The 23906-nt window shown below is 43.2% G+C and overlaps 1 protein-coding gene across 2 annotated transcripts in view; it reads right to left on the minus strand.

Annotated features, from left to right (window-relative positions):
• The window catches only part of prkd3 (protein kinase D3), a 66196-nt gene that overhangs the window by 28294 nt on the left and 13996 nt on the right, over nucleotides 1-23906 (minus strand). The window contains exons 1-2 of one of the 2 annotated variants that reach the window (XM_035412650.1): nucleotides 20630-20741; nucleotides 3549-3687 (exon numbers count right to left, since the gene is read on the minus strand). In XM_035412650.1, coding sequence (XP_035268541.1) covers nucleotides 3549-3687; nucleotides 20630-20701 — 211 coding nt within the window. In that variant the 5' untranslated portion in view covers nucleotides 20702-20741. Of the gene's footprint in view, nucleotides 1-3548; nucleotides 3688-20629; nucleotides 20742-23906 lie in introns of those variants that run through there. The other variant, XM_035412642.1, reaches the window with a different exon arrangement.

Below are 23906 nucleotides of genomic sequence, written 5' to 3' on the forward strand. Positions count from 1 at the left end.
CACTTAAAAGTCCAACAGTGCTGAACAGAGACGGATATGGATGTGATGAGACTGCAGAATCAAATTTTGAATTATTTTCTAAAATCAGAAACACGTTTTGTGGTGGCAGAAGAACCATCACTGGCTTTTTTCCTGTGTCCAGACCAAAATAAAACAGAATCTGTGGCCACCTCAAGTGAGGAGTTAGAAAGCTGGATTCAGGGACCTCTCGACCTCAAAAACCATTCTGGAGAAATACTATTCTGCCGAAATACTTCTGAGGTCTTTTCCTCATAGAGCTGTTGAAATCCGACACCTGTCTACAGTTCTTTCCTTGCCTTTTGTTTCATGCACTTCTGGGGAATGGTGAGGTAGAACTGTTCATCTTAACCACAGAGCACTCTGCCAAGCATTCTGCAACGTGGTCGCCAATGCAATGCTAAAACATTCAGACCAGAATTTTTCTCGTCCCATTCAATTGCTGCCGAAGACGACTTGCAGTCGCTTGAACTTGCAGTCGCTACCAGTGAACCGGTGAGAAACACGGTCGGTTGGACTGTCACTTCGGTCTGTCGCTTTAGAAGCGAATTGAGCATACTGTGAAATTTGTTTTAAAAGCATACAAAAGATTGACAAAAATCTAAACAGTTAAATGAACAGCAGCCTGCAGGCCCATAGGCTGGTGTACTATCCTGTAGAGGGTTGCCGAGGGAACGAGTGTTTCTGTCAGCGGCTTGTACGCTTGCGTTCTGTCTGCACCAACTACGCGAGAAGCGCAGACCTGTTGCGCAATGTCTGCGCAGCTCAGCTGGGGGAACAATTCGGCAGGACGCAGACTCCTTCAATCTGTGCATTCCCGAAATGAAGGAAGAGATTTCAATGATGGAACAGCCTAATAACCAGGCCTGGCCCAACCAATCACAAGCTTGGCCCACCCTGACTCAGACAGCTGGAGCCGGGCCTGCTAATAACCGTGATTGGATGTTCGAAATCATTAAAAAATAATGAAAAAAGAAGATAATATCTATCTGTGTGAATGAGTGAAGGACCTTCTCCAGAAAAGAGACGCTCTGAAAGGAATGCCGTCCCGAGCCAAAGGCCAGCGCTGACTTTAGTCGCGGCCGCGCTCGACTGCTGCCACACCACATAAAGCTAACAGCACAGAGGCCCAAACCGTGGCCAGAAACCGACACGAGGTCTGTACGGAGACATAAAAGCCGAATCCGGCCACGACAGCGAAGAACAGTATCTCTCTTCAAAAGACAAAGAGGGTAGAAAATCCGGCCGAGAAAATGCTACGGAGACACTTTTTTCCTTATTTCCGGCTCCTTTGAGCGATTTAAGTGTCTCATTCATGCTCGATGCAGAAACTAATCGCGTAACTTCAACCGACATTAATGGCGTTGCCATCTTGGTTGAGTTTATTTCTTCAAAGGATCTTTGTGACTTCTGTAGTAAACAAGCTGGCAAACACTCGACAGAAATGAAAAGATAAACACGGGGGAAATGAAGCAGACTGTATTAAAAGACAACTGTATTTTTCCAAATTTGCACGGTCCGGGCCGCATCATGGGGTGTGGGGGCAGTTTTTTTTTTTTGGATTACTTCAAAGGAGAAAACTGGGATATTTCAACCGCCAGTGAGTCACATGAAAGGAAAAGCCGACTACATCGCGAAAAAAAAAGTGAAAGAGGTCTTTCATGGGAATTTCATAGCAACATATGAGAAAAGTTAAGGATCACTTAACAGCAAAAAGTCCACCGAAGGGATCCCTTCAAAGATTGCAAACGCCAGAAACATGTTCATGCTTTTAAGAACATAAAATAAATCATCCGCAAATGCACATAAAAAAAAGCTGTGGCGTGTAGGAGAATGCTGGAATGCAGCATTTCGGAACCACGCCGTGAGTTGCACGTGCTCAGTGCGAGCTCTAAAGATTCAGACAAACAGGGCCCAGCAACAGCTGACCTCCTGGGCATGAAGGCCCATTCATGCTTTCTAGCACAGCCCCACTGGGGGCTCTGTGTGTATACTCACCAGATTCACCACAGAACCTTCTAGCAAAAGCAAGCCCTCAAAATTGAATTTCCACCAAAAGAGCTGCTGTTTTACTTGCAGCCTCCATATGAGCTTCGCTTCTATCTATACAATAGGATTGGGCCTCTTAAGTAGAACATACAGCAACTAGATTTGTAACCGTGTCCCGCGGTCCATAATGAAATCCTGACCATGCTCAGGCTGATTGTGGCCAGGACTCCACACTGCGGTTTATAATTGACCATAGTGTTGTGGGATGGAGGGTTTCAGTCCGCAGGGTTTCTCTCCATTCATCACACATGGCCAAAATGAACTCACCAAATTGAGCGTAAAAAAATTTACACTTGAATTTCTTACTTATAAAAAAGTAAAGTGGAAGTTTCAAAAGTAGTATCAGGTATTGAACTTTCTGTAAATGTCCTACAACGAAGAACATTCTTATGTTATGAATTCATTTTTGACAAAATCATTTCTGACAAATAAAAGAAAAAAATAATTATGAGCTCTCAGAATATATTTCAATAGAAGGCAACCAGTGAACAATGCTGGGAGCCGGAGAGGACAAATAAGGATAAATGAATGTACTGTACTGTGTTTGATGCAGCATATCACCAAAGCTAACCACGGCTTTAAAATGCCTGTTTGTGGAGAACCTTGTAAAATGCACGCTGACTTTCTGTCTAATAGACTGCACCATCTGCCACTGTTGCAAAAGAAGCAACACTAAAAGAGAGCATTACAAGTACCAGCTTGCGACAAGAGGGCTAACTCTAAAAGCTCACTCGCTAAACATCCAAAATGAACAGTCATGCCCTTCCTGCATGTTCCAAATTGTAAATAGGAGGAAAACTTGACTCAGTCTTTTGCCAGGTGACTGAGTCATCCCCCGGAACAGGCTCATAATGTTTGATCATCTTGAAGAGCTCTAACATACACACAGCTCCCAAGAACCGTGTACTGGAAATGTGCAGACTCCTCTTTATTGTACTGTGAAGCCAGTCCTATTGCAGTTCCAGATAAATATGTATCCAGTTACATGCATATTCTGGTTAAGCACACTGCAGTCACACAGTCCTGAGCACGTGCAACTGTGTCACAGTGATGAATGCACTAGAAATGGCTGAGAAAACACGCAAACCAAAAAAAGGCTTAAAAACCAAACGTGTCTTTGTAAAACAAATAATAACCTCAACTGAATCATCAGATAGCCATAGCCAGGAGTCTGCTGTGGCGAAAGTCACCACAACCAAGTAGCACTGTGAGTGCTCATGGCTAATTCCACAGCCAGAGGTGAAACCACGCTTATGAGTCATACACTTTCTCAGAACCTTCAACAGAATTAGAGCAGATAAAATTAATGGCTAACCAGATTAATCACACCGAGCCAGTTTCCAAAAACTGTGACAAATCTGCCGATCGAGCACGGTCAGCATTTATCACTTTCCTGGTCATACCGGCTATGATTAGACAGTGTGAGTGGGGCGTGCAACAGCGCCTCCCTGTGGGCGGACTACCGCGGCGGCTGCACTCACCCGAGAGGACCACCTCGATGAGGTCTCCCTCGTGGATGTCCTCGGCCGACGTCAGCAGCTGCAGGATGTTCTCCGAGCTCAGGTCATGGCGGAAGAGCAGGATCTTGTCGTACATGCCAAAGAACCCGCACTCTGGGAACTGTGGGGAGGGAAGATAACACCGGCGGTTCAAGACATGGAACGCGTTCAAAGTTCCTCGTAAATCAAACTTTCATAATTTCATATAGGCTGCTACCCGCTTTGGCTCTTGCCTATACCTGATCTCGATTTTGATAAAACAACAACTCCACTATCGGGCCGTAATTAAAAATAGATAAAATTGTAGAGTGGTGGCACCCTTTCATTCTTTAAACAAATGATTCACATTTACGACATTTAAAAAATGAGTAATTCCCCCAAGAGACATCCAGACAAGATTAATCCAAGGCAATCAAGCAGGAGCGCATTGAATAAAAGGAATTTTAAAGCATTTTAATAAAGTGGCAAAAGCTGATTCATAACAGAGCTCTGTGACCACTCAGGTATCAAGGACAGGCAGAACTGATGTTTCAACATGAATTCCAGCATACGAAAGCCTGTAATAAAGAACCACTCAAGACCATTGAAGACAAGACGTTCTGATCTGCCCACACAAACACCTGTATGGGCAGGACTCCCAAAATCTTGCACATCTGCTTAAAGACTTGAACAGCCTAAGGAGGGGTGCTGTCGAATCACATCTCCACCATACAATACATTTCTCAGGAGGCAGAGGAGGAAGTGAAAAGGAATTCACATAACTTTTGAAAGACAAGTTAAGTTCTTTCCATAAGTCAGATTTGCTTTGTAGGGCATTAACCCACCTAGACACGCCTATAGTTTGATAACAAGGTCACATCCAGTACATTAAAGCTGATCAATGATTATAAACAGCACACCCTTCCAAAAGAAAGATATGGAAGTCATAGAGCACCGGTATCCCATAATCCATTGCCATATGGTATAGGCAAAAGACTCATTCTTCAATGGATAACAAAATGAGCAAGCATTTCTGAAAGGGGAACAAAATTTTCTGCAGTTGAGTTCATATTTTTATCCAGTCTTCATATACTGAAAGATTTTACGCAATATGAATGTATGCATTTGCTTTCCTTAAGTCTTTGACTATTTTAGGCACTGTATTCCCGCCTGACGATGAAAAAAAGAGGCATTCTGAACATACCGCTGTATGTTAGTAATGATTCATTTCGCGGAGAGATTACCCAAGCCATGCAACAAGTGGCGGCTGTGCAGCGTGTGACCTCAGCAAAGATGGATGGATGGATCTTCATGGAATGAAGATTAGCTGCAAGTGTTATCGAAGGAGAAACATAAAGCACCGTTCAAAGAAAACCAGCACCCGGATAAAGCCCCCTCCGGGAATGGTATAAGACCTGTATCAAACTAATTTGTTCAAACTAATGTACCAAAGTTAGGCTACTATAGTGCCCACAGCTCTGCGAGTAGCAATGGCAAACATTCACCGAGGAGGGCAGAGGAATCTGCAGTCTCGTGCAGCTTCGCCAGGATGTGACCACAGCTGATAGTGAGTCACTTCCTGTTCCACAGAATCAGAGGTTATAAAGCTTGCTGACCCTGGAGGCATTACTGCCATCTCACTCACAGATGAACACACCGCTGAACATGCACACACACATGTGCATGAGTGCACATACACATATGTCCACAAATACACATGCATACACACACTTCTGCACTCAACTACTGCAGTCAACTGTCCTTTGTTCAAAAAAGATGAAATGGACTACGCCAGGGATCAGCAACTCACGGTCCTCGAGGGCCAATACCTGCTGGTTTTCCACCCTCCCTTTCCCTGAGTGTCCTTTGCCACAGTCTGGCCAATCAGTAGCACTAATTATCCGGGAGAAAAGAATACCAGGGCTGGATTTGGATTCGAGGGCCAGAGTTGATGATCCCTGGACTACGCTGACCATCATCACATTGAACACTGTACATTACACAAGGCCTTTGCAAGAGTGGGGGCTTCACACAGCAAGGAAAATCCCAGTACTTCAATTTGCAATAACCCCAGACCCACTGACAACCCATCAAAGGAATGTCCTAATTACATACAGTTGTAAGAAAAGGTTTGTGAACCCTTTTGAATTACCTGGATTTCTGCCCTGAGGCACTAAAGCAGCCCCAAACTATGATGCTCCCTCCACCATGCTTCATGGTTGGGTTGAGGTTTTGGTGTTGATAAATGGAGTTGTTTCCCTCCAAACATAGCGTTGTGCATTTCTGCCAAAAAGTTCAACTTTTGTCTCATCCGTCGATAGAACATTGTCCCAGAAGCGTTGTGGAACATCCAGGCGGTCTTTTGCAAACTTGAGACGTGCAGCAATGTTTTTTTTGGAGAGCAGTGGTTTCCTCTGTAGTGTCCTCCATTGAATGCCATTGTTGTTTAGTGTTTTTTTTAATTTTTATAGTGGACACATAAACTGAGACGTTTGTGATTTCTGCAGATCCTCCGCTGGTTCAGCGAAGCATGCTGCACTCTTGTCGTGATATTTGCAGGATGTCCACTCCTAGGGAGAGTAGCCACAGTACTGAATTTCCTCCATTTGTGGACAACCTCTTATTGTGGTTCGATGAACATCCAAACCTTTATAAATGCTTTTGTAGCTTTAGGCATCTCTGTAAATCTTCTTCTAAGGTCTTCATAAAATAGTTTTGTTCACAGCATGGTTCACATGATCAGATGTTTCTCAAGAAGAGAAAACTGTCAGTAACCAAACATTGTGTGCCACACCTTCAATCTCATCTCATTGATTGGAACACCTGACTCCAATTACTGTAGCTTTTGGAGGCATTAGTCTAGTGGTTCACATACGTTTTCCAACCTAGACCGTGAATGTTTAGATGATACTTTCAGTATTTACAAGAAGTACAATTATTTGTTTGTTATTAGTTTAAGCAGATTGTGTTTGTCTATTATTGTGACTTAGATGAAGATCAGGCCACATTTAATGAGTAAGTAATGCAGAAATCCAAAAAATTCCAAAGGGTTCGCAAACCATTTAGTGTAACTCTATCTATCCTCAAAAAGGTGACGGTTAAAAGACAACAGAGAGGAGGAGAGAGTCCTTTTGGAAGAATGTAATGTCTTGGCCATAAGGATGAGGATATTGAACCTACCCCCTTAACCCCCACGGACATGAAACTCAAATAGAAAAACAGCAGAAATTGCACAAACAGCTGATATGAGAGGTTGAAAATTCAATTGACACCTTTATGATGCCCTTCTACCTGTACAGAAAAATGGATTCAGGGTTTGTCTGTAACTTTTTCTCTAAAATCTTTATTTATACTTCTACTAAACTCCAGAGAGAAACCATCCTTTCATCCCAAATGTGGAAGAAACATGAGAGGCCTGGAGCGGCGGTGTCTTACATAACCTCATCCAAACAGTCGCAGCCCTATCTCTGATCTCCTGTACTCTTGAGCCATTACCCTTGGCGTGAGGGTCTGAAACTACCAGGGCGAGCACTCCATTCCAGCTCTGCACCGCCGGGGACAGTACCGGGGGACACTGGAGGCCGGCCTTCGCAATAACAAGGACCCCACTGCTAAGCCGAGCCTCTCTTTCATCTCCATTAAATAACCAAGCCCCCCCCCTCCCAAAGTTTAGAACAGAAAGATAACATTCCAGATGAGGGGAGAGCTCCGCAGAGACAGAAGCAGTCTTGCCTCACTTCATGAAAAGAAGAAATGGAAAAGAGAATTAAAAAGTTTGTCCCTAGTCAATCTTCACGGAATAGTCAATAGTCACAAACTTCACGGAAAAATATCGATTTTGCTCTCCGCAGACAGATCTGAACACAGATGAATCGAAGCTAGATGGCTTAACACAGGGACTTCCAAAAAGGGGTACATAAGGGTCCCCAGAAAAATTAAAAAATATGCAACCTTTCCACGATATCCGCTTTAAATTTCCATTCAATTTCCCAAATTTAAAAAAATTGTCTCGGATAAAAACACACCATGGCTGATTTCCTTAATTATATTATTTGCAATTATCATTTTTATGTTATACAAAATATCAGAACTAAGAAATACCTTGAGTGGTTCAGGCCAATGAAAACAGCATTATGTGGGAAGACCCATATCACACAATGATTTATCCTTCATTATGGATGTGGGCTGACAGAGATTTTCCACAGCACAGGTTAGTCACTTTATTACAATGTAAACATCACCTAACAATCCCTCTTCTATTAATCAAAATCTTTCTATTCTTCCAGATGTCACACACAGGCATTTGTGCAGTATTAGTCACAGTTACATCCCTGAAAGAAATCAACATCCATCCATCCATCCATCCATTATCTATACCCGCTTATTCTGGGAAGGGTTGCGGCGGGGGTGCTGGAGCCTATCTCAGCGTACATTGGGCGAGAGGCAGGAATACACCCTGGACATGAAGCCAATCTAAAGAAATCAACATCCAAAGCACAATTCCAATGTGTAAAATTTCAGACAACAAAGTTGGCGCACTTAAACAAGTATGGCTATTCGAAACGAGACGAAAGCTAATGAGAAAAAAACATAAATGCTGATGTACTCAAGGCACATGGATAGGAACTGAAAAATGGCAACATTTGCTCCTCTGGGGTAGTTCACGTTATTGCCGTTACGTAATGGCATCTGTAAGACATTTCCGAAAAACGACTCGTTCCAAGACTTACCTCCGCGCGCTATATGTACTTTTCACAAGCACGGGCCGGCTTCACCGCTCTACCACCTTCCCGCTGTTTCTTTACGGTGGCCTGACCAAACCAACTGTCTCTCATACAGCACCATAATACCACGGTATGCAAGTTCCATTGCTGTGCGCCAAATCAAATATTTCCATTCCTTCTCAAGCCTTTTTGTTATGCTATATGAAAATGCAAACGGCTTCATTGGCTTCCCCTTCGCCATGGTCTTTCATGGCACCTCATCAAGTCCAGACAAGCCGGACGCCATGTAGGGATGGCCAACTGGGACTGAGAGAGGGGCAGAAAGACAGAACCTGGGATTTCATAGGTATGAGGACTCAACAGAGGCCTAGGGAAGCCTGGAGACCAAAGGACTCTTTTGGTGGGTGTGACTGTCTTTCTCCATGTCTGGGTGAAATCCAGCCCTGCCTCCCTAAGGTCTTCATAACCAGTGATTGATGGGAAGCACAAAATCAGTTAATCGGAGCTACAATCTGTTAAGAGAGGCCAGTGCAATTAGTTCCGCAGTTTCTTAGTTGCGGATTGGCAATAACATTTCACATCTTACCACCAGGATGAAAATCCGGCTCTTCCTGTGTTTACAAAATCTGCACTCCACACAGAGATGCAAGCGCATGCCAAAACGGCAAATCGGTCTGTGAGACCTACTCATCCAGGGGACGATAGGGCTTTCCTGCCCTAATCTTCAGATAAATGGAACAATCTGTCGCCAATATGCCAAATCCTTTTAATGGCAGGAGAACAGAGGGAATACAGATGTTTGAGCGAAAATGAAAAGCACAAAAGCAAGGCGAACAGTGTGGAAACTGGACAGAAGACCAAAGGGTAGCAATCATAAAACCCTCCATTAATTGCCCCCCCCCCCCCCCCCTCCAATAAAAATGGAACTGCTGATGAGTGGTTTTATGGTAGATATTTCCCTTAGCAAATAATTAAAATTTAATGGAGGATGACTTGTATCGATGGGATGCATTCCGTTGTTGTGGCTTGGATGTGCGTTGTGAGTACGTGGCTGGCAACCCTGCAGGACTGTGCGCAGTTAGCCATAGCATTGGTCAGGGAGGGAGCGCTGCAGTTGGTGGAATCTTCCTCATATCATCCGGTTCCAGGTTAATCGGGCGCATTCCACCTTCACCAGCCCTGCAGGAAGTACGCTCCTCGCAATGACTGCGATCAGTAGCGAGGACCAGCAGCATGTCTCTCAGAAGAGAGGGCATGCTGGTCTGGACTCTACCAAATTGACAGAGGACGATTAGGCCAGCCTAGAAATACTACTGCCGTTTTCAAATTGAGAGAAAAAAACTTTAGGTTTAAAACAGTTAAACTACATACGAAACTGCACGTAACATGAAAAGCAAGGCCAAGCTAAACCGTCCGCCAGTAATAAGCATTGCAGGATGCTATCTTGCATTAATGCTCTGGCTTCAGACCCTCATACTGTGGTTTATCCCCACCAACAGAGAGAGAAATAAAGGAGAGATTGGATTTGCTCAAATGCAAGAAAGGGTAGGCCTGGATTTATTATTATTATTATTATTATTATTATTATTATTATTATTATTAAGTTTTTAAACTGCATTGCAGCAATATGTTGCTGAGCTTACCATTTACCATAGGCCCCAGCCCACCTGCTATCCTGCTGTTTTGCATGTCGGCTTTAATGCCTACCCCAAGTACCCAGAATATAGTCACTCCATGTTTTTCCAACTTTCAGCTTTTTCAAAATAATCCCAATTGAAGTTTTTTTGGTTCCCTAATTGGAATGTTCAACTGTATTTGTAGGACAAACTTGTTGCTGCAGTTTCTTTCCGAAATATGAACACTCCTCCAGCCTTTATCCGACTCACATTTGTATTTAATTCTCTCTGGCATCAAGTTATACAATTTCTCCACACACTTTTCAGAAGCAACAGGCCTAGACTGTTTCACCTAAATGTTTCACCCTGAAATCAATTTTGCATTTAATTTTTCAGATGAGTGCCCAAAAATGCTTTAAGTCTTGACCCCTTTGGATCGATGACTTTAGCCCCGACAAAATGACAAAAGAGGCTTAAAAGTGCGCTACGCGAGTGACAAAACACAGAGCTCGTTCTGTTTGCTGGTTATTGTTTAATGACACCGTCAAGCAGTCCCGTTCACTGCCAGATCAGGCTAATACCAAAATTAGTGGAAAATGCTTTGAGTACACAGTCCAAATGTCTTTGCTGGAAAGCAGTGGTTTCCTGCATACAAGGGCTTAGGAGAAGTGATTGAAGTGTGTAAGCAATTACTTTGACCACATTCAGTGGAAATACGCTCTGGAAAACAACTTTCGTTTAGAAAAACAGAAAGGTTCCCTTCTGCCTCCAGTACACCGGACTGGTGGCGTCTTCATCAAATTATTTAATATACATGGAAAGTGCAAGGCCTTACAGCCCACACAGCAGAGAGCTAAAACAATCCATATCCATAAACAACACTTTTCTGTCATTGTTACCATAACAAGGGAGATTATCCTTAAAATAATTGTCACTCAGCAAAATGGGTCAGGACTATTTGCCTAGTATTATATCATAACATTTACAGTACACTATATACAGTGTTTCAGGAAAGTTTACGCAAAAACCTAGAAAAATAAGAAGGAGCTTCCTGATTAATTGGATATACTTGTTGTTTAAATCTGTCCATAAGCAAACTGCCTGCAAAACTGAAACAGCATATTCAGCCATTTTAAACATTTACCTTTCCTCTATGAAACCAGAAGTAACAACTAAAGAAACAAGAATTAACTTTCGTGATGACAAGAATGTAAGTATAGCTATAACTAAGATTTAATAGTGAGAGGCTCTTTCAACAGAATGTTTTAAATCAAACCATAATGAAAGTCGCAGTTAATGACTGTTGGAATAAGTCTAAATAATGTGAAGTCTGTTTTAATTTATTTTTCAATCTTGGCATATGAAACACAAATTAATAACACCAATGCACATGTGCATCAACTCTTCTCTCAAAGATCTGTGACCACAAAAACGTTGGAAGTACATATTCAAATGCATGACACGAAACGATATAAGAAAGAGAAACCTTAGATTCCAAAGGAAAAGACACATTGACGTGGAATAGAGTTAATGCAGAAGTTTCCTTGTATTTATATTGAAAGCAGATATCAATGAGTCCTCAGTAGAGGTCTCAATGTTTTCCCACAAATATGAGCCACTTACAGTAAACTGCATTTAACACAGGCTTTAGAAAATAAATCTGAACACTCAAAGACCCTCGTTAACATAAATCCACCCCAGTTCCAGTGGGTTCATCCAGTGTCGTGTACGCATGCGAAAAATCACTTGTGCATCAAAGAAAAGGCAAACAGTGCTATAATGAAAAACAGAGCTCAGTTTTGAGATTGATCCACTGAAACTTTCTAACAAATCAATTGTTTTCAGAACCCTTTGTGCTACTTTTCCCGTCTCTGTTTGCACTGCATCATTTAATAAATCTGGCCCTCGATTTTCCAGAAAGCAAACGGACACACATCTGGCAAAAATTATAGGCAAAAAAATGAAAAAGATTGCATTTGAGGGCAAGTGGGGTGGGGTCTTCTTTGTGCACTGATTTTAGTAGTAGTCAGTAGCCGAATGACACACTATCAGTAATCAATCTAGGAGTGAATTCCATATGCTGATGTGTATCTTCAATTCCGCAGAATTGCAGGTAATCAAAACATTTTCCTGTAATTCTATTTTTTAATCTACAAATTGCTGTTAAATTACAGGTAATTCACAGCATCTGTGCTTCCCAAAAACCAGACCTGCCAGCAAAGCACGCCATGTCCCGGTAACACGCTGAAAATATAGCTGCTAAATCAACAGCCATCCAGCAAGGTACAGTACGTCTCGCTACTTCAAAAGGGCCTTTTCTCTAAAATATTGCTGATATATGGATGAAGTGGATAAAGAACGTGCTTCTTGATTAACTGCTACTCACGTATTTACTGTTGATTGTGCATGAGTGCGCATTCTGTTCCTTCCTTAAATATGAAAGAAAATGACGTACCATTTCTTCAAAAATGTCACAGAATAGCGAATCTGCCACTCGCACAAGGGCAGACGTTGGATGTATGGAAAGCTAGCCAAATCAAAATAGCTCAAATGAGATGTAGGCCATCCTCTGAAGCTTTTATTTGTATACACATACTTGTCCACAATGCAGTATGTACAATACTGTCACACATACTGGTGAATATATATATATATATAACCAAGTAGAGTAAAACATATGGAAACAATGCACTTCTGTATCATTTTTCTCTGACTTTCGACATACAGTGTATGTATACTAAGTACATGTACTTCCTGATGTACTTTAAAAAAAAATCTATCAACATTTTAGTACTTTATCTAGTCAAGTATGTTGTGAAAAGCATACATTTGCATAATTAGAAATTTGTACCAAAAATCCATAATTACTGCTCTCTTATTCACTGGAATTTGAATATTGTTGCATAGCTCAGAATTCTGAAATGTAGAATGGATAATGTTAATATATAAATAAATTGGTGAGAATACTTTTTTTGATTTGTTATACAATTTGCTCTTCTATGCGAGAACTTTGGAACAGTACTCGATACATCAGCAACAAAATTTAGTACTTCTGGGTATTCAAGGTACTGTTCAAAAATCATTTTGGCAAATGTCATGGTATTGTTTCTGAATTTACGATGGGATTGGTGAGACTCAACAGCTGTATTGGAACACCTAAAGTCCAAACCATCTTCATTCAGATCTGTTACAGCTCTGTCTCTCTGACTTAAAGTCTGGAAGAAGTATTTCTGGCTTGGGCAAAGCACACTGCAGTCTAACTGATCCACCCAATTGTAGTATATGAATGTTGATATACTAATGGATTCTGCAGCAACAAAATCTAGTTTGCTAGAAACAAGCTAGAGTAAACACTTTTCTGATTGACTATTTTCTGCTTCTTCCTATATGGTGTTTTCCACTTGCATAGGAATACAACTGCCATGGATGAAGTAGTATACAACAGCCATCCCGTATCATCAATTGTTTGAAATGTCTGAAAACACCAATTTCAAGTTGTACTACCTTTCTGATTAACCAAACCGGGCCTACGGTCTGCTATTTGTTGTTTAAAAAGTTGACTGGCAATTGTCGGAGAATGCCATAGATTTGGTTGTGATTTTGATTCATTGCTGAGACTTCTACCTATGACCAAAAGTTTATTTGCATTAATTAACTCAAACTAAATTAATTTGCACTAATTATACATTAGGCTAGTCTTTCATATTTGTTGCTGTTTTTACATTGTCTGTTCGTGGGATCCTTGAGGTTCTTTCGGCTGCATGCTTACAAGGGATTAGCATGACAAGGATTCGATTTACTCACTTAACAGAGGGGTTGCAGGAATTCTGTGAGCTTTTATGTGGGAGCTTCAGTACATTAGGCAATCTGTCTGGAGGTTCCATTTATTAGGAATGCAAAAAAAGATTCAAATGTTGTGAGGAAGACTGCAGCCAATGAAATGAAAAAGACATGTAGCGGATGGGCCTCTGTTCAGAGGGTTCGGGTCGTGCATGGAGGAAGTCAGTCGGACATTTTCACGAGCGTCACGGCGGTTACCGCCATATTCCCACGAGGACGCATCCGCCGCAGGCCACCTCGGATCTCCTGCGCTGAAAAACATCACTTCTGGTGCGTTTCGCCGTATGTCAGAACCTCCCTAAGGCCTCGAGTACTAGGGCCGTTTAGAACACCGTAGCACATCTGTCCTGCTGCTACCTCCCCTTCATATGGTTTGGGTTCTCCGCCGTGTGCTGATGCACTTATACGCCCCACAGATGGGCCCACAGTGCTCTCCGCCTTCTCCACTGCAGGCCCAACAGCAATTTTCCACTGCTCAAAAAAAAAAAAAAAATCCATCAAGCTGGCAGGCCAGAAGCCTGTGGAGCGGGGAGGAGTGGGGCGGACATTCATACCGCTTTTTTTCCCTCTGTTCTTTCTTTTTTTTTTTTTTCACTTGGTAGCACAGAGATGAACGGCCACTTACCAGACCGCAGATGCACAACTTCTCCCGCTGGTCATAAATGATTGTGTTTCAAGGAAACAGCCATGAATCAATTTGAGATAAATCATCCCTGCAGATTATAATGCATTTCAAGCAAATTCGTTCAACAGGGGAAAGAGATAAGAGTATTAAAGGGATAGCTCGCTTTCTTTTTTAAAATATTTTTTCAGCTTTAGTGTGTGTTCTGCTGGTTCATAATGGCTGGTACAGGTGCAGTCTCAGGTACATGGTTTAAAGCAAAAAATACACTTCCTATAACTCCAATGCGGTTTACAAAGCAAACTTAAGTATGCTTAAGGAGACTACTTCCAATGATGCATGCAGCCTGAGACCACAACACTGAAAGGATAGCTTCCTATATTAACAGAACCATGTGGAGAGACACAAATTCCTGCATGAGAGGGAATACCTCAAAGTAGGGCTGAACAATATATATACATATTTTTTGTTTTTGTGATATGAATTTCCACAATAAACACATCGCAAAGGTCTGTAATATCAGAATTATGAATAATGGCGGAAGCCACACCGCAACACAATCAGTAAAGCCTCCCATCAGGCATTGTACGGCAAAAATGAAGTTTTTTCAACGGTAAAAATGTTGTGCACCTCTAGAATTTCATTATCTCACAGACATCATCATACCTTGTCACGCAGTGTGATTGGACAGCCCGAGAGAATGCCGAAATACATTATAATTGATGTTTTTTTATGCTCCTCCTCATTATTTTGGTTTTGACAGGTGTTCATAAACATGGAGGGGATAGACGAAAAACTACAGAAATGAATAAGAAAGCATCGTATGTATGTCGTGGGGATGAATGCAGTTAAGTCATTGAACTGGTTGGCCGACATCCTAAAATATTTGAAAGAGTCATGAGACTAACAGTGAATTAGTCTTTACAGTCTTCCCTTTTAACTCTGCTCTCAGACTGAGTTCTAGGAGCTAGTCCTTGGGGGTATGGGATAACAGCATTACTTGAGGAGCAAGTGCATGAAACAATGGGGGAAAATCAAGTCAGATCCAACTTCAAAGACGCAGCCAACACCGTCACCACAAACGGCTCAAAACGATAAATGAAACCAGAAAAGCCTACCCTCGATTCATATTACTAGCCCACAACACCCAGAGGCCCGATAAGCCTTTAGCTGATTTAAACGCATGCCTTTTCTCATGCCTTCTCACAGTGATGAAGTACTTCCTGCAAAGCTAAGACTGCAGTGCAGGGTCAAAGATGTAGACCCGTGTGCAGGGCTGACAACCCTGCTCCCGGAGATCTACTGTCCTATAGCTTTTCATGTCAACCCTAATTTGGCACACCTGATTCAACTAATTAGCAACTCAGTGAGATCTCTAGCTGTTGAACAAGGTGTGCTTCGTCAGGGTCGGGGTGGAAGCTACAGAACAGCAGATGGGCAGGGTTGGGCAGCCCTGCCTTAGAGTATTTCAGGTTCACATCCCAGAAAGTAGAACTGAAACAGATTTGCTTCAATAAATACAGAACTGCATCGAGTTACAGAAAATATTCAGCAGCACAAAAGAATCATGTACAAAAATAAACAGTGCTTATTTTTTTGTGGAAGTGGTTCTGGATAAGGGCACACAGTAAGTAAATAAATCGTGTGTGAGTGCGTTCCCTACACGCGGGGTGTGCCGGGGTGCGATCCCGGCAGCACCGGGGCTGGGCTGGCGGGTGGCGGCTCCGTCTCTGTCGGCCGCTCTGCGCACAGGAAAGGGCCGCGCGATCTCCACGCGGGCGCGAGCCGTCTGACCAGATCCCGCATTCTTCTCCGCTGACAGAGTCCCATGGCAGCACGGGCCATTTTGTGAGTAAGCTGGAGTGATGGGAGCGTGAGTATGTGTGTGTGTGTGTGTGTGTGAAGGGGGGGGTTGAGTCACAGGAATTTAAGAGCTTTCAGGAAGGGAAGGAAAGGCCTGGGAGCTTGACTGCTCCCAGTATAACAGGAAAATTCAGGAGTGTGATATTCAGCACTTTCTGAGACTGAAAGACACCATGCTATACAAATGCAATCAATAATAATAATAATAATAATAATAATAATAATAATAATAATATCTTTGAAACAACAAAACAGCTCAGTGTTAGACATGGGCCCTTTCTGTGAAAGCCAGTGGCTGTTCTTTCCTGTTGGTTTGTAGCAGAATTATAGTGTTTCAGCATTTGAAGGCCTCTGAGTAGCTACAACATTTATGTCCAACGAGGCTTAAGAAAGTGAAAGCAACAGCCCAGCCCTGCTCCCATTCAAACAGACAGTACAAAAAGGCATGCACAAGCACGAGTTGGAAATACAAAAAACCGCTGTACTATCTTCTGTTCTGTCTCACAAGGGCTGCCAATACATTATAATGAAATATTACTGCTGTTCTTTCACCACATATAGTGCTTAAAGAAATGGGCTTGTAACTCAGGTTGCAGGTCAAGATCCCAGATGAGGTGCTGTTGTTACATCCTTGAGCAAACGTATTTAACCTGAATCGCTTCAATAATATAATTGGACAACACGCAAAAATGTAAGTTAGGTGGGTCTGGACAAGGTAAGCCTAAGTATAAAAATAGGAACAATTGCTGTGCTGTCCAATATGGCTCTTGTTTCTGTTTCTGTTTAGTATTACTATTTTATTCTCATAGCCATTTTAAGGTGGGTGGCTTAACGTAACCACTTATTAATTGGTCTGAAATGCGTACATTCAGCAGTTTCATGTTTAATGATGTCAGTTCTGTCCCTAATGCAATGGAAAAACTGGGTTAAAAAGTTATATGCATCTTATTAATTTCAATTTTCATAATATATGCCAGATACCAACCTGGCCTTTATTATTGTGAAGTAACGCTGAGATGGGTGGCCTTACACAGGGCCGGCGCCCATACAGGTCCATCGCAACTGGAGCAGATGAGAAAGAGCGGAAACCGAAACAGACATGAGAACCAGAGGGCCGGCTAAACGCAAAACAGGACACGGTGTACTCCTCTGCCAACCACCATCGACCGAGGAGAGGAAATAAGGAGAACGTGAAAACAGAAAGGCAGGGAGAGGCCCTGGTCTACAGGCTGAGAGAGTCTGAGTTTCGGGCGATGAGAGAGGGGAAGTATCATGGAGATCGAACCATGACCGTACCATTTGGCGGCTTTTACGGTGGTCTCCTCCCCCACCTCCACCAACCAGCCAACGAACCAACCAATCACAATACATTATACAACACAGTCTCCCTCCACAGTCACCACCCTATCTCCCTCTGTCACACACATCCACCCCCCCATAACCACAAATCCCCCCACCCCACATCACACATACAGTATACCTCTCCCATCACACCATCAAACACACCTCCTCCCCACTTCCTCTCACTTTCCTCCACCCCAACCCACACATACACGCACATTCACATACACACAGGAGTTGGCCATTGTCTGACGCCGTCTATGGTTTTAACAAGGAGACATGAAGGAAAGAAACAGACACATCAGTCGGTCTGGCTCAGCCCTGTTTCCGTTCACACAGCCTCCTGCTCAATTTCTACTTTCACACGCCAGCCAGATCTAAAAACGACCACACCGCTTATTTTAGATACCGCTAACAAGAGTGGCACAGCTCAAAAACTAACTGTATGATGAGGAAGAACATAAAAATACAATCTTACTGTACAAACAAATATAATATTAGAAGGGAGGGTTTCGGTCAGTAGACAATCCTTGACGCAACCCAGACCTGTGAATTACAGAAGGGGTGGCTGGCAGTTACTTGGCTTGGACAAAAGGGCATGCTTGCCTACACTCTCAGAAATCTGTATATGACATCATAGCAATGAGACAAGCCGAGGAATATGATTGGATATTTCAAAAAATCGGCGCTACAAAAATGACAGAAGATAACATGAACGAGCACTGAAAGGGACATCAGTGGAAGGTTCCTCTGCAGTCAACTAAAAAAATCACCTCAGACTACAGGAAAGCTTCACTCTTTTGTAACTCCTCACACACACAGCAGCTCTGACTTTGAAACCCCTCACCCCTCCCCCCAAAAAAAACCCAAAAAGAAATGAAAGACTGGGATACATATGTTTTTCATCCTGCGACCCTGCAGCTCGTAACATAATGTGAGGAAATCACCACGATTCTTAGCTCCGACAGTAACCCCATTATTGCATCTCCTCACATCTGCGGATCCCAGGCTCCCTGGTGAAAAAGTGATGTCATCAGGTCGAGAGGACAAGTTGACGCTGCAGACAGACAAGGGGCCAGACGGTTTTACACGCATCTCCTTCAGGGTTCCCTAACTTACCTGAGCCGCAAACCCAAGGGTTTTCTTCCCAAGCCTTTATTCACATCCTCTCAAGGTCCCATTCCCCCAATTGAATGTCCCATTAAAACCACACAATGCTCTATGCAACAAGAAGGCTGTTGACAGATCCATATAAAAATTGCTTCAATATGCCAGAAAATGAATGTTGTCATTCTCAAATTAACAACCCTAACCCAAATCCCCCGACAGCACACAGAGGAACGTGGATTCTGATCCAGGAAAAGCTTCTAAGGAACGAGAACATTGCTTATTCACCGCAACTTCACACAACTGTACTGCAGCATAATAAAAGGATGCCGCACAGTCAGCTCAAATGAAATCGCTGAACAAAGCTGACCATAAGGCTTGATTCGGCATGACAACAACCGCAATCTCAAGGGTCAGAAAAACTGCTGAAAGCTTTAAATGGTGGAATTTTTAAAAAGCCAACAAACATGGAAAAAGAATACACTTGATGTGCTTTGGCCACACTCTACAGTAGCCCGTTTATGTTTATGTATTATGTATTGATGTAAATATTTGACAGAGAGAGTGTACATAGTTCAACAGAGAGTCACTTCAAGTACATAGAGTGTCCAAGGCTTAGTCCAAGGCTACTCACAAGCATTTAGTTTAGAAATGTACTTATAGTGCAAGTAATCAGCCGCTACATTCATCACGCACCTGTCTATAATGATTAGAAACCGAAACAGCTAATGGGGGCTAATAAGGGCAGTCAATGGTTTGACGTGGCCCATAACCTGGAACGGGACCCTCACTGCACCAGGCATATATTTGGCCCTATATATACTACAGCATCATCCAGGGAGGGAGAGTAACAGTCACATGTCCCTCCCAACCCTGTAGCACACTACCTCTCTCCTATGTTTAATGACTTGATCTGTAGGCTGTTTATCCCACTGAGTGCGCTACTGTCCGTCTCGCCTGTCCTGTCATTTATTTACCCGCCCTAGAGCAGGGATGGGTAATTCCATTCCTGCAGGGCACGTGTGTAAGCAGGTTTTTGTTGACACCAATTAGACTGGCCAAATGAGCTAATTGGCTGAATGCATTTGCTGGTTTAAACATAGATTAGACGGCAATTAGATGTTTCATGTTGGGACACAGGAATAGTCTTCCGCTATTATTTATAAACTTACCACGAAATATAGCTAAATTATCAATTACTAAGAGATTGGGCTAATGAAATAATTAACGGGGAAAGTTGGCATGAAGTACAGAAACAAACACAGACTTCTGCCATAGAGGATGGTGAGTAAAAAATGGATGTAAATATACCATTGGGATTTATTATGTTTTGTCCTTGGTGGTTTTAAATGAATGCTGTCTGTGTTTAACTGGCGCAGATGTATATGTACTTTTAATTGCCTAATAAATCTCATGTAATCTAATCTAAGAGTGACTCCTCTTGGAAATCAGCGCATGTGGCCTGCCAGCACAGGCTGTAGGTAGCGCGACACTCCAAGTAAAAAGAAAAGCGGTGGCAACGAAAGGAAGGGAGAGTTGGCAACGCACCCTTTGGAGGACGAGCGTACGCTCCTGAACCTAAGTTCGACATCGCGGCGACGAGGCAGGGCCTACAGACATCCTCAACCAATCAAACAGGGACAAAAATGAAAAAACAACATGTTCAAAAGCAGCAATAAAAACCAGATGAAGGAGAAAACCGCCCAGACCTTAGCACATCTGGCATGTAAATACTCCTGCTAACCATGAACACCTGCTACAACACAGCGCTGTGCAGCAACCGTTCAAACAACTGTGCCTACAGAAGCTAGATCTCTCTTTTTTTATCTGTACTTGATTTGGCTTTTCTCTAGTTTCCTCTGTATTGTGTTATAATAACTATGGAAAATCTTTTTAAAATGGTCTCTGGTGACAACAGGCCTGGTATGGTTGTCTGGTTAACTGCTGTGAATATACTGGTACAGTACGTACCTTAACTCTGGAGGGACAAAAACAGTCCAGTCTTTGTTTGCAGCCTTCTGGTCGTACTGTAGTCGATGACATTGATTCTGCAATGTCCAGGTTATTTGACCCAGCCTTGATCCTGCAATGCCCAAGTTATATGACCCAGCCTGTGCTGTCGGGGAGGATCTTCAGTGACTGGGCATGCATAACTGGCTGACAGAAATCAAAACCACCAAAAGCATGAGACCTTGCACCTGCACCCTGAAAATAGGCCCCAGAGAAAGAGAGAAGCTAACACGTGTCTAGTTTCATCACGAGCCAGAATGCGGACCTGGAGTTAAGCAGAGCGCGAACTGATCGTCCTATCGGACGCCCCAGCGACATTGACCCGAAAATCAATAGGGTAGTGAACAGAGAGGAACATTTCCATCAGGTTCTATCAAAGTCCAACCAGCTATACTAGACACAAGAAACCACTGTTCCACTGGGGCCGTGGTACTACAGGAGGACAAGCCAAAAAACAGAAGTAAAATGTTCAGTGTTGGACTCACATGTTCTCTATTACAGTTGAATTAACACTGGACATTTTACTGTGTAATATTCTTTGTATTCCGCTGGGAGAACATCCTGGGAAACCAGTTTGGGAACCCGCGTATCCTGGCCCCAGTTGAACAGTGGTTTCTTGTCTCTAGCGTAAACGGTTGGACTTTGATAGAACCTGATGGAAATGTTCCTCTCTGCTGTACCCAGGAAAAGTATAGCAACCGCAAGAATAGGGTCACGAGAACAATAAGTGTCAGCAGTCGCCGCCGAACCCGGTCCGCGCCGTTTCGGTTGCAGTGAACGGGACCGCCCGACGCGGCCCAGCCCAGAACCCCCGACCGCCGGGGGACCGCGCCTTCCGCGACTCACACCGTTCCAGCCCGTCGCTTCGCCCGCCTGCCAATGCCCGTCCCAGGCCGCTGAAACCGCCACATTTGCACAGAATGAAATTACAGAAACACGCAGATGGTAGGAATTAGCCAGCGCACAGGGAGCGCTAAAAATCACAAATTACTCTCAGACCTGCCTGATTGACATATTACTTTCTGGCACTCCTCATCACATTTGGATTTTTAGTTATTTTGTGCAGTCATTCTGCAAGAAATGAACTGGCATTATAATTACCAATGATTTATTTAAACGGCTTTTCCGGGCCCTTTAACACACCTTTTAAAAAAGAAAGGAAAATGAAGTTATACACAATATACTTTATGGCAAGGAAGTCAAACCTTCAGAGCCACTCAGATTTTTCCAGAGATTTTGAAATATTTTTCGAATAATTCTGCAATAGACTTGTGGAATGGTATCCCCCACTTCTTCCAGAACCTTCAAAACATCACACTGAGTTGCTGGGCCTCTTTTGTACCTTTCCCTCAGTCCAAGAAAGTGCCAAACAGCTTTATGATACACACATATTGCATTCCTTGTGCATTAGTGTAGAAAAATGCAAAAAGGCTAAGCACACTGGAATAAGATTTAAAAAGTTCAAAAATTTCAAAGTAAAGACCAGACTGATTCATTCAAATCCCAGAGTCACTTACAGCAGTTTCAGGGCAACTGTGGCAGCTGGATTGTGGTGGGAGGGGTGGTCAGAGGTGAGGGGTTGAGGAGGTTGAGGAGGTTGGGGAGGCAGAGTCACACTCATTCTGGCCTTTACTTCTGGAGGTCACTGGGTATGCTTTTCCAGGAATGAATGTGAGCGAAAGTGCAAGCAGTAATCGGCCTGGAGCACTCTCTCTCTCTCTCTCTCTAGCTCTCTCACTATCTCTCTCTCTCTCTCCCTCTCTCTCTCTCGTTGTCTTCTCGCTCTCTTCTCACTCTCTCTCTCTGTCTCTCTGTTTCTCACTTGCTCTCTCTCTTTCTCTCACTCACTCTCTCTCTCACTCCATCCCCATCCCCAAATAACACGAACAGGACTGTGTGGATGCATACTATCCATACGGGGAATGAGGGGGGCAGTTATTTTCTTGCGGGTTTCCAGAGCTAGTCTTGGCTTTTAGGAGCTAGCCATGCTGCGCTCCAGTTTCCAAACGCTGCCGTGCCGCTTGGTCCCACTCCAGTTTGGGTCATTTGCTACCTGCTCCTAGGCCCCCGTTACCATGACGACGCTTAACATATTGACAAGCTATCCTCCGTGTGAACCTGCGGGGGAATGATAAAGCTCAGTTGGTTACCGGGCAGGGAGCCCACCCTCCCCGCCATGCGAAGTCCCAGACTGACTGTTAAACTAATATTCAAATATGAAGTGGTCATTAAAGCTATTAGCATTCAGCTAGAACGCCAGCGGCACAGGGGGAACTGAGCGGCCATGAAACGCAGAAGCCGTTAAATGGAGAGGAGAACACCGGGGAACCAACATGGGGTAGAGCAAGCGTGAAACGGACAATCATCGCATCCCAATGCAGCACAAAATCGGCAGGTCTCTGCTTTTAGCACATCCTGTTTTAACCATCAAATGACCTTCCAATTAATTTACAGTCGCTCAATGCATGAATCACTCTTTGGGTTTCTCAAAATGTTTTGCTCCACACGGGCCATTTCTTTTTCTCAAGGCGTCTGCCAAGCAGAACACTGGTGTGTCTTAAATGATCTTTGTCGGCGCAATTACCAAGGCAGCTGTGTAGGATTCATCCAGGGTTGCCAGACCTGGGGATGATTCCCCACAAAATGTATGTCATTTAGAAAAACGCAATGAGAAACATGCATGCTAGTATGAAGTGAAAATGCACGTTAGTAAATGACAGACGGGGGATTCTGAAGAAGATTTTTAATCTGGAAACACCGGTCTCATCTGCTGAGCGTAAAGACTCTGGAGTGCCCTAATACTGGCTTACGGTGCTGTGCACTGGACTTCAGGGCACGGTGAAAACTGTTGAAATGAGTGAACGCAGCCGCGGGACTCGGGGTAAGATAAAATGTTCATAAAACCGCTGTGTGGAGGAAACATTTTCAGTTTTTTTTTTCCCTCTCCCCCTGACACATGCCCAAAAAAACTGCCGAATTTCCTTCCTCCGCTGGCTTAATCGGCCTTTCTCTGCGAGCAACAGAGAGCCGTTAACATAGAGGCCAAGACACGCTGTAAACCTTGAGTCTCACAGTCTAGCACAAACATTGTTCAAGCAATGTTTGTTTAATAACCTCACTAATCATTTCATTCGCAGGGCTGTAATAAACCCATATACAGATGCATAGCACACTTTAAGGTGACAGCTTTGTAGTGTCGCTGTTTTTTTGATATATTATGTTTCTCTGGAATTAAAAT

This window comes from Anguilla anguilla, chromosome 1 (assembly GCF_013347855.1).
Source record: "Anguilla anguilla isolate fAngAng1 chromosome 1, fAngAng1.pri, whole genome shotgun sequence".
Taxonomy (NCBI): domain Eukaryota; kingdom Metazoa; phylum Chordata; class Actinopteri; order Anguilliformes; family Anguillidae; genus Anguilla; species Anguilla anguilla.